At 37.6% G+C, this 16,890-nt stretch overlaps 1 protein-coding gene across 1 annotated transcript in view; it reads right to left on the reverse strand.

Moving 5' to 3' along the window:
- The window catches only part of SOS1 (SOS Ras/Rac guanine nucleotide exchange factor 1), a 54,206-nt gene that overhangs the window by 12,430 nt on the left and 24,886 nt on the right, over positions 1-16,890 (reverse strand). Inside the window, exons 9-14 of the mRNA XM_062571628.1 lie at positions 9,249-9,376; positions 7,621-8,276; positions 2,977-3,058; positions 2,373-2,495; positions 1,873-1,976; positions 547-769 (exon numbers count right to left, since the gene is read on the reverse strand). Coding sequence (XP_062427612.1) covers positions 547-769; positions 1,873-1,976; positions 2,373-2,495; positions 2,977-3,058; positions 7,621-8,276; positions 9,249-9,376 — 1,316 coding nt within the window. The remainder of the gene's footprint in view (positions 1-546; positions 770-1,872; positions 1,977-2,372; positions 2,496-2,976; positions 3,059-7,620; positions 8,277-9,248; positions 9,377-16,890) is intronic.

The raw sequence follows: 16,890 nt of genomic DNA on the forward strand, positions 1-16,890 counted from the left end.
GCTCACCCCATGACTTCAGTGACTGGTATTCCTATGCTTTTTTTTTAGACTGTAAATATTTGTTAGTTTACATCATTCTTAACCATCTCTGTTCATCTAAATGAAGAACGATGTCCAAATCTCATTCATCTTAATAAAATACGATCTTCCAGTGCCTGAATAATCTCTCACAGACATCTGGTCAGATCTGACATGATCTGTAATTTGCTTCACAAACTAGGATATGAAGAAAATTGATGTAATTCATGTTTGCACTTCTCAAAGATTTATCTACCCTGAAAATATCCAGAGATACCTGGAGCATAATGCAGTTAACTGTATGCATCAGTCACAGGTTCTACATGCTAACTTGGGGAGACTAGACAAATACTGGGTTTTGAGGTACATTTTTCAGATCTTTTTTGCTGAAAAAATATTAATTAATATACAGCATTGGTAAAGTCCCTTGACCTACCGTGGGGCTTCACAGCAGGGGACCGCAGAAACAATTTCATGCTGGAGGATATTTTGGTTTGTGTCATGTGTTTTTCAATGGAGGAAAGTTACCTGTAAAAATCTGACTCAAGCAAAGTGAGCTGCCGAGCAATTTCTATTGGATGCAAAGTGAGCAAGTCAAAAGTCTCTGTGTGTCCTGGTTTGCTTATGTGCCACTCAATCGCCGGAGGTGGGCTTTCAAAAGTAATGTTGTGACTTGGCCCAATGGCTTGTGCCTGCTTTTTACGGTTGATTATCTTTGTGATTGATTCAACCCATTTCTTCATTGCTTTGCCTGGCGCACAAAGAAAAAAAAAAACCACTATTTAGTTAGCCTTAATACTGTTTTTCCAAAGAGGCCAGCATAATTTGGAAATCTTTGGATTTAAACCCCCAAATGAATAAATTAAGAACCATTCATTCTTTATTAGTGTGTAAGTGGTGTTCCTACAGAACTCTCAACGCATTCAAACACATTAAGAAGAATACTCAACAAAGTTAACACTAGTCTAATGAGCTTCACCTCTCCAAGATCTCTAAACAGCCAATGCCAAGTGTACCAGGTTTGCCCAGGTGCGAATCAGAACACCTACAAAAGATTCCTGCTCTAAATCAGAAGCTTTTTTTTCTTTTCTGACTTGACAATGAGTTTATGGAAACTAACACTCTTTTGCTCCAAGTGAGCTGCTGTGAGCACCCCAAAACTTATGCCTTGGGAAAGAGTGTGTGGTTACCTCAGATGAAACAAAAGGGCAAAATAATGAACAGGGAGAAACTTCTCCCTTAACTGTACTCAGCATAAAAACTGAGAATAAAACTCAAGAGCCAAATGCCTGTTTAGCTCTACACTGTAAGAATTCCATGCGTAAGATGGCAAGTCCATTGAAAACTTACCAGTAATCTGCATTAAACCAGCTGGCTTATGCTCTTTCTCTCTTTAATCTAATCTTTCTCTCTTTAATCTAAATCTCTCTTTAGATCTACAGGTCTGATATGCACTGTGAAATATCTGAAGAACTCTTGCTCTTAAAAAAAAAGTGGTTTCACCATTAATCTTTTACAAAACTCACCCCTGCCTACCATTTAAGAGGACAATCAAAGCAGCTATTCTGTTTTGAGCTTCACTCAACTCTTATCAGTTTGCATTTATTTCAACTCCCTTACCCATAAAGCTAAGACATATTTATCTGGACACTAGTAATGTAATTCTTTCTTCTGAACATGGGACACGCTTTGGAGAATTAACAGACTTCTTTTTAATTAAGTTTTTTATCTTCTTTATGAAGTATTTAGTAAGTAGTCATCCTTATTTATCTACTCACTGAAAGGAAAAATAATCCATACCTTTGAAAAGGGATGATTTATGATAAATAACAGCACGTAAGAAACCATAAGTACCTCTTACTGTTCCAATAAATTCCTCCAAACGTTGCAGAAGATCAGCATCTCTTTCAAAGTCATAGAAGTGGTGTTCTACCCAGTGTCGACACACATTTAATACTCTGCAACAGTAAAAGGGAAGTGAGCACTCTGCAACATGGCCTTATCTTCAAGTCTAGCATTTCAGGGCTTTCAGTAGTGGAGGGCTCACGGGACTACGTAAGAATCAGTAGACTAAATACAATTACTCTACTGTCTGCGTTTCACCAGCAACCAGTTATAATCATTTTTCTACTTTAAAATTAAGGAAGTCAGAAAAATACTATCATTCAGAAAAAGGACATTATTTAAAATGGTCTGCATAGTTGTCTGTGGCAAATATATGTTTTACAGCCTTGCAGAAAACCTATGGTTCCAGAACAATGGCGAATGCAAGAGACTGATCGGCACACCAACAACCCAAACTCAGCATGAGCTTTAAAAAATACCACTTTGCTTCACATTGCTGCAATACTCACCGTAGTTGCACAGGCTGTATGTACTCTTTCCTAAATCTTTTTAACTCAGCACTAAGAGGCTGGTCTCCATTCTCCATAGCGATACGATCAGCTTCTGTTGGCTCAGGCTCTGGAATTTCAAATCTAGCACAGAAGATATGTATAAGCACCAGTTGCCTATTAGACCAACCTTGTTCACAACATGACGAATAAACATTGATTAAAGATAGCTCAAAATTCAGGATTCCACAAGTTAGAACTTTATTTCTTGGTAAACACATAGGAATAATTGTTAATTTCAGCAGTACATCTATGCCTTTTCACAAATGTGAGATGATTATAATAATACCATAGAAGTATTTAACAAAGCACAGATTTCAAAGACGAAAAAAACTTGGGATGCTGAAAGTAACAACAGCTACTTCAAAAACATTTTACTTGCAATCCTTGACACCCTTAAATTTGGGTGACAAGGATTCAAAACAGAAACAGACATTCAAAACGTGTTAGTTGTGAATCAAAGCCAACTTGAAAACAAGAATTTTACAAATTTTACTTGAAGTAAAAATCAACTCCCCCCACTCAGATTGCACTTCACTGAACAATATTTTAAAAAATGACATACCTTTCTATCAGCAGACTCAGCAACTCTTGTGGTTTACAGAAGGATCTATATGTCGTTAGAAAAGTCCGAACAAAGTTAGGGTCTACGAAAAGAATAATTTTATACTCATGTCAGTAATCATCTACCTTTTCATACTTTAAAATAACTTTAAGTCAGTTGTACGCTTAAAAACTAAAGATCCCAATGTAAAACAAAACTACTTTTGTAAAAATTTAGAAACCTCTTGAAATAGCAATATAAAGCAGAATTTAAAACCAATTTTAATTCCGCTTGAGAGTTCATAAAAATGACTATCACCTCAGTTATTAAAAGTTTGGATTCTTTTTCCTCAACTCTAAAGATAATAAATAGATGATTTTATTAATGAGCCATCTAGTAAACAATCTTGGTTTTGACAGTGTCCAGAATAAGAGAACTCAAATAACATAACAAGTAACATTGCATTGGAAAGAAATGGCTTAACTCTCTTCTCTGGGAGAATTTCTTCACAAAACTGGTACAACTTACGACCAGTTGAGGTTAAGGCTGGCTAGAGATGTTTTCAGTTAATGAACAGCTATACCCTTAAGTTGTATTTATTTCATTTCAACAAAATCAATATATTTAACTTAAATTGACCACTTACATATCGCTATATTTAAATATTCAAAACAGTTTTAAGAACAAGTATGCAGAGTGAAAACTGAAGTGTTTCCCTTAACTACAAAAGTAAAATCATTTGTTTTCAAGTATGAGGAAACCCAATGACAGCATGTTGGCACTACAGAAAGTTGACCACAAACAATGTTAATGTTACCATTGGACAAAATTAACGAGCAGGTTGCAGAAGCTTCTCCATACACAGATTTAAAAACCAAATGCAAATTGGAAATGTTTCTAAGATAGAGTGGCTGAACTAGAGCATACAGAACTTGAAGCAGGAGTTCCTATAGGCTGCATGTGTAATGCAGGAAAAAAAAGCCTATATTTGACCTACATCAAATTAGACTAGGTAGATTTGCTCACTAGAACACAGGGTTTTAAAACCATTTAAAATCATTTAGACCCTAGATGGATTTTGTCTCTACAAAAGAGAAAAAAGACTCTGCAGTACTAATATTTTCAGATCCCTGGAGGCTCTAAGTCCCTAACTACTGTTATTTACAGGCAGAGTCAGTTTTTACATCCAAAATACGTATTGAATTTCATATGAAGTAAATCAGAAAATCAAACCTAACCTTGTTATCTTACTAGCAAAATCTGTAACTTAAAATAGCGTACAGTATATGAGCAAGTGTTAAAAAAGCAGACAACACGAGTCAGTCAGGATGTCTGCTCATGTGATAATTTTCTCTTCAATACAGCCAATTTGAAAGCTAAAAAAGAACAATAACTTGCTCTACAAGGATTTATAAATAATCACCCTTGAATTCCTTAAGAAAGGAAACGGACACTATGATGACGCACAAGCACTCTTAACATATCAAAGCTTTAAAAATAGAAGAGCACTGCCCTATAGATAAAAAAATTGCCATAACTTTCAAACTCTGGTACCTCCTAACCTAGCTGTTCTTACACAAATATCAGGAAAAGGAGGAGATAACACACACAGATGCATATAAAACACATACAAACCCCAGACTATGCAAATAAGGCCAAAATCTGAATTTCTATTTGAAGGACAGTTTCTCTTATGTAAAAATACATGGGAAGTGGCTTTTGCAGAGATTTCTTCTTAACTGCTCCATCACAGGATGGTTATGGGTTTCCACACGTTGTGGTGTGTCACTGTACTAGCTCTGGTAGACACTGCACGTCTCAGGCTTTCACAGCACTGCTGGGTAATTGCTAGGCCATCATGCAGTCAGTAATTTGCAGCGAAACAGGGAAAAAATCCTGCAGGTAAGCTCTTATTGTGCATGTGTCACAGAGGTGAAGGAAGGAAAAAAAGGGGGGGGGGGAGTCAAACACCTACTGCTACCAGTGGGACACAGATTCTTATATGGATCTTTGCACATGGCAAAAAGTGGAGCCCTGATTTAGTTGACTACTATTGGTACGTAGCCCACTTACTCTTCAGTATACAACTAAATCAACTGCTCTTCAGCAGCTTGCAACAAAATGGCACAACCTATGCAACTGTGCCTATAACTACTCCTTATGGTATTTGACCTACAAAGTAAGAACCTAGTAAAGGCACAGAGCTAAAGTAAAGGGTGTCTTTAGACTGTCAGAGCAAGGGCTACCTACCCCGTCACACTGTACTGGAGAAAAGTTGCATCAGAAAAGGGCTTGCTCTCATGGCTTATTTATATAAAGCAAATAACATTCTTTTAGGATTACAATTATGCATACACAGTCCTGTGTGAGGTAAGAAAATAAATTCTACAGTCTGTAGCTGTTTGGCCAGATACCACCAGGATACTCATTTTCCTGTTCCTCAAGTCTCAAAGCAAAACAGAAGCCCTGAACTAAGCTGATACATGTAGGAAAGAATAACTGAAAGGTTACTATGGAAAGTTGTTGCCTAACTCACTGCATCTTGTAAAATGCAACAAAACACCAAATGATTTACATAGTAAATGGATCTCGTTTCCTGTGCAACAGTCTTTTTGGCTGAGTCACTAAATCTGTATTCCTTTGTTCCCCTAAAAAAGATAGCAGAGAATAGTTAGGATGACTATATTTTTCCTCAAAGAAAACTAATTATAAAACAGAAGGTATACAATGAAAAATAGGAGTAGAGAAATGACTTTGAACCTAACATTTCAGCATCAGATCCACATGCTGAACTAAGATCTTTAAGGTTACAAACACAGGCTAAATCAATACACCACAAGACCATCCTGTGGATACATACATATTTTTTATTTGGTCAAATTGTTCCTACATCCTCAGTGTTGTTGTAGAATGGTTTGGTCAAGATCACACAAGACTTCAACTTTAGACTTCAAGTATCCTACTTAGGGTTTCATTAGGGATTTAAATGTATTTAAATGCAGGGATTTAAATAACTGTGGAAGAGGTTAGATCTAATCAATCAATCAATCAGACCTCTTCCTTGCTGTCCTATGTGCTAGAAAAGCCAAAAAGACATGCAAATACAAAAAATCAACAGAAGAGACCTACTTCAACAAGCCACATGTTCTTCAAAAACTTCTGTTTTCATTTTATGGAGGTTAAGAACATAGTTCGTGGCTTGCTGAACAGAGACCAAGCTTGGAGCTTGCTACTAACACTTGGCACAATGCCTAGGTTACTGCACCAAAGCCACTGTATATATGGAAAGGGCAATTCTCAACAGCATGCAAGTTAGCCAAAACAAGGCAAATGCTCACAAGGCCATTAAGATGTACTATTTTTGTTAATTCTCTGCCAAATACTATTCTAGTTTTCTTTTAAAAAAGTCTTCCTTTCTCTAAGGCTGAATTGTTTTATTCCAACTTAAAAAAAAAAAAAAAAAGCTATTATGTCATAAATCATGCCTGTAAAATTTTAAGTCAAAAGCTAAAGGTTTATAAAGTTACAATATGAGCATGGGCACAAAATAGCTCTGGTAAAAACTGCAGATAAAATACTGAATTTATGTTTCCAATTAATGTTAGGAAAACTAAACTGAAGTAAATGTGGAGAAGAGCAATAAAAGTAAAGGAGCAAATAGACTGATTTACAAGCACCTTAAAATTAAAGTAAACAAAACCGTCCCAATTATATTCAGCCTATTCCTCACTTCTTCCAAACATGTATTTCTGCTCTATGGTAGGTATCCAGTGCCATCAAGCCTGAGCTACAGAACAATTTATGATAACCACAGCAGAAAGGAGTAAAAGAAAGAAAAAAAGGGGAGAGGGAGCTACAGTTGAATATAAGGAGAATCACTAATAGTAAAATGCATGAGGATTTAGAATAACTGCCATAAAGACAGACTCAAAAAACCCCAAGCTTTTCAGCACAGCTGAAGAAAATATTGGGAAATTATCAAGAAAAACTCCACACACTGACGTTGGACAGGATGATCCATTTCATTTCACGTAACTGCTTTCCACATATCTTCGGCCTGAACAGAAACCTGTAGTCAAAAGCTCTTAAAACAAATCCCCACTGAAATTCTGATCGAGGCTAAGTGCAGAGGCTGAATTATGCAGATGACTCCCTCTAGCAAACTGGTATTCGGTCTATCTGCTGCATATCCATTGCATGTCAGCACGGGCACAGGTAGTAGTTTATAACCTTAACTGGAAGAACCAGGCTGTAATTCCCTTCTGAAATGCTGGCCCTTCATATACCACCCCAGCTCTGGAAGTCCCAAGGGAAGGCAATTCTCGTCGCCTGGGGCATACAGGAAAAACCATTGTCTAGAGCTCAATTCCTGCAGGCGCCGCCCCCCTTCATCCCTTGCATAAGAATAGCTTTATGCACACACACGTATCCCACTACATTCAGCCAAACAGGATTCATGGTTTGAATTTCTACAGCTACAAAGCTGACGATTTCTTCACAAATTCAAACCTTAATTCAAAAAGCATTTCAGAATATTTGCAAGGCACAGCATATTCCCTGTCTATATACCGCGTATGTTTTGCTGTATGTATCTAAAGTAACACAGAAAAAAGAGAAGCATAGCCAGTCAACACCTGTTTTGGCTGCATAAATAACATGCCTCACCTGCATACATATGGTAAGTCAGCCTCTCAATGAGCTTGACAACAGTTCCAGCCTTGATGATAGGGATTCCAGACTTGGGCTGCATGTTTTCTTCAAACACAATATTCTCTTCAGAGTCTGGTTCCGCAAACCTATACAGCTCAGGATTTGGAAATCTCATCTGCTCCTCTTTTTCTTCCTGTAACATTGTCACATCCAACATTCTTTCCAGCGTGCTTCTGTATTGCAAAGATATCAATGCTGCCATCCAGTTGTTTTTCTCCTCAGCCGATTTAGCAGCAAAAATAACACTGTTCTCATCTTTTAAGATTATTTCAAAAGCATGTCTGTACTCATTAGTGTCGTCTTTATCGTTGATTTGTACCTTCCGCATAAAGAACTTTTCTTTTAGACGATATTCTGCATTGCTAGCACCAGGAAGTCTTGGCTGGCCATGATTTGACTTACAGCAAATCATCAAGCCATCAAACAGAAATATGTGTCTCTCATGCTTTGCTCCTACGCGTGTGAGCGTTCCTTCCATGATGAACTCGTTACAGCATTGTCCAATATCCTTCCCCTCCCAACCATCAATATTTTTCTGGATTTCATTCATTTTCTTAATTGCTAGCTGTTTCCCCTTCATCTGCTGAGTATAGAAGCGGCATGCAGATTCACTTCAGTGAAGGACGGGAGAAAGGTAGCCTATTAGTACATTCGCTTTTAAAAACCACAACCACCACTTTCAACAAAAACACAAGTCTGAGTGATGAGAATTCCACTTCAGAACTATCAGGACTCTTCTACCAAAAGCACTATTACAGGACCTGACAAATGTTTTTTCTCAGTATCCCATCTGAAGATTTTTCTACTTATCTTACATGCAATACATATTTTACCTAAACACAGCAACCAGAAGTAGGAAAGCCGTTAGAGTACCTCCTTGGCATAATGTATCACTCATTTCCATAGCTGACTAACTATTTTAGAATGCTCCGTTTGAAAGAAGCAGATTTAGAAAAAATAAGCTGTTAAATCCATTCATGTCCAACCTTAAAGGTTATACTTTGCAGTACAGAACTAGCTTGGTGAATAAAATTTTGAATGAATTTTAAGAATAAAGTTTTAACAAATGTAAATAACTAGTAAAGAAAATGCTGCGTAAATTCTAATGTTAAAACAAATAGCAGGTTATATAATACAGAAATTGCTTCAACGGTGCAACTGAATACAAGTTTTCTGTTTATCTAGTTGAAATTTTAACTAGCCATTGTACAAAAAAACTATTCAGACTACTTTCAGGTAGTTTCAAACTCAAGAACATTCCGTCTAGTCATACAGAAATGTACAGGCACAATACTTTTACACAGGTATTTATTAACCAAGCATAATTAACTTGCAAACGCTGTTGTTTTCTACTTACCAGTGAATCTTCAGGACGTCTCAACTACCAGTATGCAAAGACGCATAGAAATTCGAAGGGTTTTAAAACAATAACAAATTATCTTGGCTTTGATGTCACTTCCTCTGAAAAAGCAGGCTTGTCACAAACTATTTTGTTCATTGTTTACTAAAAGAGGAAACTGGGAGCCCTGGATTTATAGCAAAGCATTAAGAGCAGAAAGCAGGAAAAACAGAAACGTGTTTACCTAAGCCTTCGTTTTGCAAGACTTTTGGAGCATATCCTTTCCATACTACTTTGAAGATTCAGTAGGGCAGTTATTGCTTGCTTTAAGCACTCTTTATCCTCTTCATCCTCACTCTTTTCTTCTAATTGCTGCAAACATTGAAAGTCAAACACAAGAAGTGTTACAAGTGTTTTGGTACACATGTACCCAGAAGCTTGACCTAGGGAAAAGAAATCTAACCATCTACTGTTTTTGTGTGCTCCTGTTTATTACCAAGTACAACAAAATAACTAGGCGCGTTACTGACACAGACAAGGGTGACAATTCTCCACGAATGCCCTAAACTCAGTAAGATTAGAGCAGCAGCCACCAGTGCCTTGGATACGAACAAACTCGGGCACATGCATTTACCACAGAGCCAGTTTGATTCACCTTGCATTACCCAAAAGGAACCAATTAAAGGTGCTACTTTCTAAGAGGAGTAAGTGAGGAAGGAGATAGAGGTTTGATCCTGTCCTATAGAATGGTACATACACCTGAGAGGTATGTATGTTTGTGCATGAAAGGAGCTTTGGGGACAGAAAAGCTGGACTAAAAGCTAAGGAAATCTCCTTCACCACATTCATAAACAGAAGATATAAAGGCTCTCACCTCACTGATAGCTTAATCACTCAGCAATTTAGGTTGGAAGGGACCTTGGAGGTGGTCATCTCCAATCTCCTGCTCAAAGCAGGGTCAACTTCAATCAGGCTACTCAGGGCCATACTGAATTTTGACTGTCTCTCAGAACAGAGAGACAACCACCTTTTTGGACAACCTGTCTCAATGTTCATAAACCCTCATGGTGATTTTTCTTTTTTTCTAATAGCTAATCAGAATTTCCCTTGCTGGCTCCTGCTGTGCACCTCTAAGAAGAGAGCGGCTGTCTTCCCTATACTCCCTACCCCCTTATTGCCAAAGACAGCAGAAAGAGCCCTCCTTAGCCTTCTCTTCTTCAGACTAGATGAGTCTGCTCCTACATCACACACTTGTTCCCCTCATCATCTTTACAGCCCTCCCTGGGCTTGTTTCATTATATACCGATGTACAGACTGGAAAAAAAAAGGCTCATTAGTCGTACATAGGAAGGAACAACCACTTCCCTCCACCTGCTAGCCAGACTCTTGTTATACAGAACAGTACAGAGTTCATGGTATTGTCCTTCATTGCTGCGAGGATATTCTGCTGACTTGTGTTCAGCTTGTTGCCCATCAGGATCATGATCCTCCACCCAAGATGCAGATAGAAAACAATAACCAGGTGGGATTGGGATGAGGAAGTGAACATTCAGCTATGAAAGGGCTGGTTGGTTGGTCGCTTGTCAGCACAGAAAATGGCACCTCACTTCAGGTAGCTTGTAAAGTAAAGGTACAAAAAGTTTCTATCTGTGTGCACAGCTACAGCCTTCAAATACTAACTCAAGTTTTCTTAAAGGACAAAGCAATACAGTCATAAACTAAAATTGGAGTAGAAGGTTCAATATTTGTGTTTTGTACCTGACTATTGCTGTAACAGATGAGTTCATTAGAACAAAACCTGCTGTTCTTTATCCTAAAATGCTGAATGAGATTTTCATCCTAAATACTCTAGTTTAAGCATAAAAGTGTTCTGGTTTATAGTCAATGAAAAAAATTCCTTGCTTATGACTGTGGCTTAAGCATAAAACTGAGGTATCAATTATTTACAGGATTAGTAAGAGGTAAGTGGTTCAGATTATTACACATCATCAAGAACTGGCGCCACACGGTTTACAGATATATTTTGACAGAGGTGGTAAAAGCAGGCAACAGGCTGGCATGAATCAGAAAAGTAAACCCCCTTGGAAAGAGTACAATCGCACCGTTGGCTTCCAGTGTGAAATGTAGATACTGCCCTCCAAAATCCAACCGAATGTAACACATTCATGTTTAACATGTGAACGGGTCACAGAATAGCATTCTTTCCCTGACCAGAGTTCATCATTCAGTGCAATAACTACCTTTGTGCCATAAGGATGGCACAGGGTTTATTCTTCGCAGCTCTAGTTTATGTAGCACTATCTATCATACTCCTGACCTAAATGGAATTAGCCACAAGCGCCTACTAATGAGACAAGCACAGAAATAGGGCTGACAATACACCACAACAGGCTTTAATTCAAGAAAGGCCAGGCTTCAAGAATGAGCAGACTACTGCCATCATATTCTGCTGACTGCACAATATATAGGTATCATCTCCCCTTCACTTGAGTTGTGCAGGCCATCTACGTTTAGAAAAGACCTAAGAAAAATGAGGCAGGTGCAGGACTGCTGGAAAAAGTCCTGAAACAAAACTAAAAGTGTTACTACTTCTAAGACTCTGCATCTTTCCTGCAGAAGAGTTCAAAGGAGGTTCTTCACCTCTTCGACAACGTGCATCTTCAGAGTTTGGCCAGATTTCCTGTCATCTCTGGCTGGTTACCCTTCAACAATAGTTAAGACTGTTTCTGGCCTACTTTCCCCGAAAACAAGGCTTATTAGATTGTAGCATATTCTGTCATTTGCCTGAAAGGGTATCACACGAGATATGGCAGGGAGCGAAAGGTGTGGTGTAGAGTCCAGGATAAATTCAAGGAAAAGGTAAAAATGATAATTCACAGTGTTCTGAACTGCCACAGAGATGTCTTCTAAGTAGAATCTGAGATTTTATTTTCTAGCCTCATATAATTACCATAAACTGCTATCAGATAGCCTTAGTTAATTGACTTTAAATTACAATAACACCCTTAATTTTACACTATCCCTAGATAATTTGGAATAGGACATTATGGGAAGTGAAATGGCATCCCTGGAAATGTATTCACATTCCTCTGCAAAACCCACTGATTTTCTGTAGCTGTGCAGTGCCCCCTAATGAATAAAACAGGTATATGCTAAATTAAAAGGTTTTGTTTGAAATACAGTCTATGAAGAATACTGTACTACTATTACAGAAAGGAGGTGCAGTTTCCTGATTATCAGTAGTATTATAATCATTAGACTATTTTTTAACAATCTTACAAGAAAATTTTGGTTTATAATAATTTTAATATAATCAATATTATTATAGGTACAGTATCCTGGCAACTCCAGGCTATTCAAGGCAAATAAACTTGCAAAACAGAATACCTACAGAAGCTTCTAACAAAAAAATATTTAAAAAATATACTCTACATTCCAGATTGCAAACACTGAAGGGATGTCAAAAAGCAGAAGATGAGATATTTTGTTCTACCTGTTGCACAACGCAAGGATCAGATAATATTTATAAAACCAAGAAACAGGAAATTCCAAACAGATACAAAAGAAATTCTCCTCATACACCCACAATTAGACTATGGTATTCCTTCCCTTAAGCTGTCAGGAAGACATCCATCTAGAAAGGCAATGAAGGAAAACACATTTGTATATATGATGAGACTATAAAGATATAACAGTGCTAATAATTGTAGCGAAGGATATAAAAACTTCCATTTCAGCTCCTGCATCAGGATCTAGACTGGTATCTGCCTGGAAGATTATCCTAAGCCTAACCACTTAAATTTATGAAGTGCAGGTTCCCAGATTCATACGACAGGAGAGATCACAGATCGGAGTCTATAAGCAAAATGCAAGACAGTAGGTGGGAGGTAGGGAAATCACAACCGAATTTTCTGAACTGCAGTTCCATTACTGCTTAACAAGTGGTCTCTTGATTGAGGGTGCTAACAAAACCTGCTGCCCCTTGAAATGTCAAGGCAAGATATTCGGTTCCTAAGAGGTCCCACCTAAGGTGTGGAAGCGCAGCTGTACTCTCAGAGCTGTTTTAGAGCGCCTCTTCTCAACACCCCGCAGGGAACTTCCTTAGACATTTTGAATCCCACAGGGAGGTAACAAAATCCTTGGAGCACGATCTGTAGCACAACCTAGCTATCTTCTCTGAAAGGAAATGCTAAGTAAATAAGCAACATTCATGAGAATTTGAAAATAGTTACTCCAAATTCTATTCTAATACCTCCCCATTTTCTTCAATGTATTTCTGAAGATAAAGTATCTACTGAAAAGCTAATCCTCTGATAAAATGAACAGGGTTTCTCCTCTGGCAAATGTACACTGATAGATGTGCTGGTACTTTGCTGTAAAACAGTCCCAGTAGCCACTTTTCTTAACAACAGCCCAAGATCTCTTCTGCCTTTCTTGTGAGTCTTCCAAATAATAAAAACTCGGCTCAAAGTAGTAGTAGTAGAAAAAGCACTCTGATTCAGAAATCTCTCTATTTTTTTGGAAAGCATCAAAAAGTCATCTGCAACAGCAGTGAGAACTGCATTATACTTCCGGAAAAGCGCTAACAGTCAACAAGGCACTTCACACTAAGCTTGAAGGAAACTCAATGCGCTGTATTGCTAGAGATGCATTCATGGCTTTAATGCATTCAGATTTAAAAAATCCTTTCATTTTCATGCAAATTCAATTTTGAACACAGCGTAGCAAAAACATATGCACACCTGTATGTAGCTATTTATTTAGATTTGCATTACAGAGAATCTTATTTTCTTAAGAGTGGAAACAGAACTTAATATACTGGCAAAGTATGGCAAAGTTCTTTCCTCCGATCAAAATTTCTTATCAACTATGCCTTCTCAGTTTAATTATAAGAGGTAAATTAAATTAAAATACATAATCTTATATAAACACATCAAACAGCAATCCCAGGTGTTAGATAATTAGTTACAAAAAAGTCCATTCTCTTGAAGATGAAACATTTTAAAAGAGACAGGAGCTAAAAAGCCATCATTTTATTTCATATAAAAAAATCTTAATTCACTTAAAGTAAACTATAGGCAGTCCACTAGAAATTTTACTGTATGAGTAAAGTGTTAAAAATAGAGGAAAATAAGCAGCATTTCCTATTCATCAGCTTTCAGTACAAGCATCCCAGTTCTTTCACAGTTTGTCTATGTGATTTCAAAAAAATATCTGAAAGACATGTAGAAAGTTTGAGTATGTCAAACTTTAGTCCAGATTGTTTCACTTGACTTAAGAAAAGTAAGGATTCAAAGAATTGCTGCTTTGATTTCTTGATATGGATGCTCTTACTCCCAGCAGTGGGGGAGGCGGGAGATATGAAATTTTAACTGATTTGCTTCAGGAGTGATTACACTACTCTGAAATAAGTGTCTTCTTCCAAATTAGAAGTAGACACAGAGCAAAAAGTCAAGAAGATCTATTTAGAAATATATACCCCATAGAAATTAGTCAGTTGACTTTTCATCATTGACATTTTCCATGGCAGGTTTTGAGCTGCCAATTTTGCCCCTAGTATTCCCATGAAAGGGTACAGCCTGTCAGGAGACTCTATTCCACAGTTGTTACTGCAGCCTGCTGGATATTTTGACCAAGATCTGCTCAGCAGAAAAAACGTTTTCAGTTTCTGACTTTTTTTTTAAGCAGCCAAAATAGGAGTTCATATATGCAACCAGTTCTGCGTATTGAGCTTACACAATTAACATTTGCTCTAGCAAGGAACAGATAGAAAAAACAAAGCTTTTTTTCAAGTAAGTTACTTGATATTTTCATAATGCCATTTCCTAAATACTCAGGTTTTTGGTAGGCTAGTAGCTGTGAGCAGAATGTCTATATGTATTTTATATGCTCAGATTCCTATCCTGGGGAAATGGCCACTTTCTTTACAAGACACCTTCTCTTCACGTATATTAACAAAAAAAAAAAAAAAAAAAAAAAAAAAAAAAAAAAAAAGAAAAAAAGAAAAAAGAAAAAAGAAAAAAAAAGAAAAAGCTCCGCATTCTTCAAAAATATGTATTTTTTGCACATGCTGACATCTCTTCCATAGCAGATTCATTACCTTTCTGCAACCAATGTACAAGTTCACACAGATCCTTCCAGAGCCTACATGCTCCGAAATTCTCTTCTTACTGTCATTTTGCTTTGCCTCATCATTAGGAGTAGACCTGCAGAGTACATTAGAAATTTAAAATGCATAATTAAGTTGATAATACTTACTTAGCTCTGTATTTGAAATATCACAAAATATTTACCTAAATGCTTCCACACTTCTAATTGAAGTCTTCCACTTTCTTCCTCAAAATTTTCCATCACATTAAAGACAATTCAATCTGAAAATATCTTCCCTTTCTCTTTTGTAATTTCGAAGTGGATTAGAATCCACTTTCACTGCTTCGACCCAATTCAAGTAAGATCTTTAACAGCCAAGTCTGCAGGGCTGAAACGATGACACCACTACTTTTGGATACAAATGTGTTAAATTTTGAATGCTACATCTGATGAATTCTAAAATGTCAGGATTCGTTCTGGGAGACAATAGTAGAGCCCAGTTGATCTTAGAGAGGATTAAGAAAAAACAGCATAGGAAAGGAAGGACAAGCAGAATCCCATCAGTTGCTAAGCAAAACTATCAACTTTGGCCTTTTTTTTTTTTTTTAAATAAGAAAAAGAAAAAAGCACCCAGCTGATGGCAGCTATTACCATGCTGCATTCCAGGGCAATTCTCCAAATCTCTGCCCTTCTGCACAGATTTACAGACGCACATCCTGAGAAATGATTGACAGAATGCAGAAAAAAAAAATAAGAACAGAGTGTGCAAAGAAAGTCTGGCGCAAATGACAAAGTGGGTGTTGCAGGCAATAGCTGGAACTAAAAGAGACGCAGCTCGTGAAGGAGGAGAGGGATGCAAGCAGCCCTCAATGAGGACAGCTTGGTCCACATAAACCACAAAGGTAGCTTGTTGTTTTATTTGTTGTTTCCTAGATTTTTCCATCAGTCTCCACTGGAGAGATCAAAGTATTGATGGAAAAGATTGTCCCTAGCACTGAAAAACTATATTCCTCCCACAGCAGTGAGAGCAAACAGAGAAAGCATACTGATAATGAGACTAAAATGCAAGATCCAAAGCCCCATCCACATCCAAAACATTCTGGCTGAATATCTTAACTATAGAACTACCTCTCTTAGATCTCCTCGTGTACAGATGGTGACAGGAACTGAGGCAGGAATAAAGGACAGGGAAACAGACTACTACTGCAATTAAAAGACCATACATGAATGCAAGGGTACCAAAGACTACATTACAAATGTCTTGGCAACAAAAACTGTTGGCTTACAATGCCTGAAAGTCTTAACTGCAATAATCAATCACCTTCATATACAACTCTGATTTATTTGTGCCAGAATTTTTATTTAGAGGGGGAAAAAAGATCAAAGTTTCTCCACGTTACTATAACAGTCATCTATTGTCATGAAAATACGGCCCTAGGCATTCAGCACAAACTGATGCCACATGAGCTAAATAAAGAATTATCTACCTTCAATTAGCATGAGGCAGCTGCCATTCAGAACTGGGGAGCAGTCCGCCCCGGTAAAGCTTTCCTAAATCCTCAAGAACCAGGGAAATTTTGTCTCTGAATGTTCCTAGAAAAAGTGGATTAGGAAGCAGGCCACCAAAACTCCAAAGTACATAAGTGAAGGCAAAAGAGTCAGAGTCTGGCTAGTGCTTCATTCCATTCTTCGAACAGGGCATCGTCTGGATGAGAGCAGCCTGGCCCACTGCCATCCTGCTCCCTACTTCAAGGGATCAAAGTACAGCATTTGTTGGTATAGCAGGATGGCAATAA

Source organism: Rhea pennata, chromosome 3 (assembly GCF_028389875.1).
Source record: "Rhea pennata isolate bPtePen1 chromosome 3, bPtePen1.pri, whole genome shotgun sequence".
Taxonomy (NCBI): Eukaryota; Metazoa; Chordata; class Aves; order Rheiformes; family Rheidae; genus Rhea; species Rhea pennata.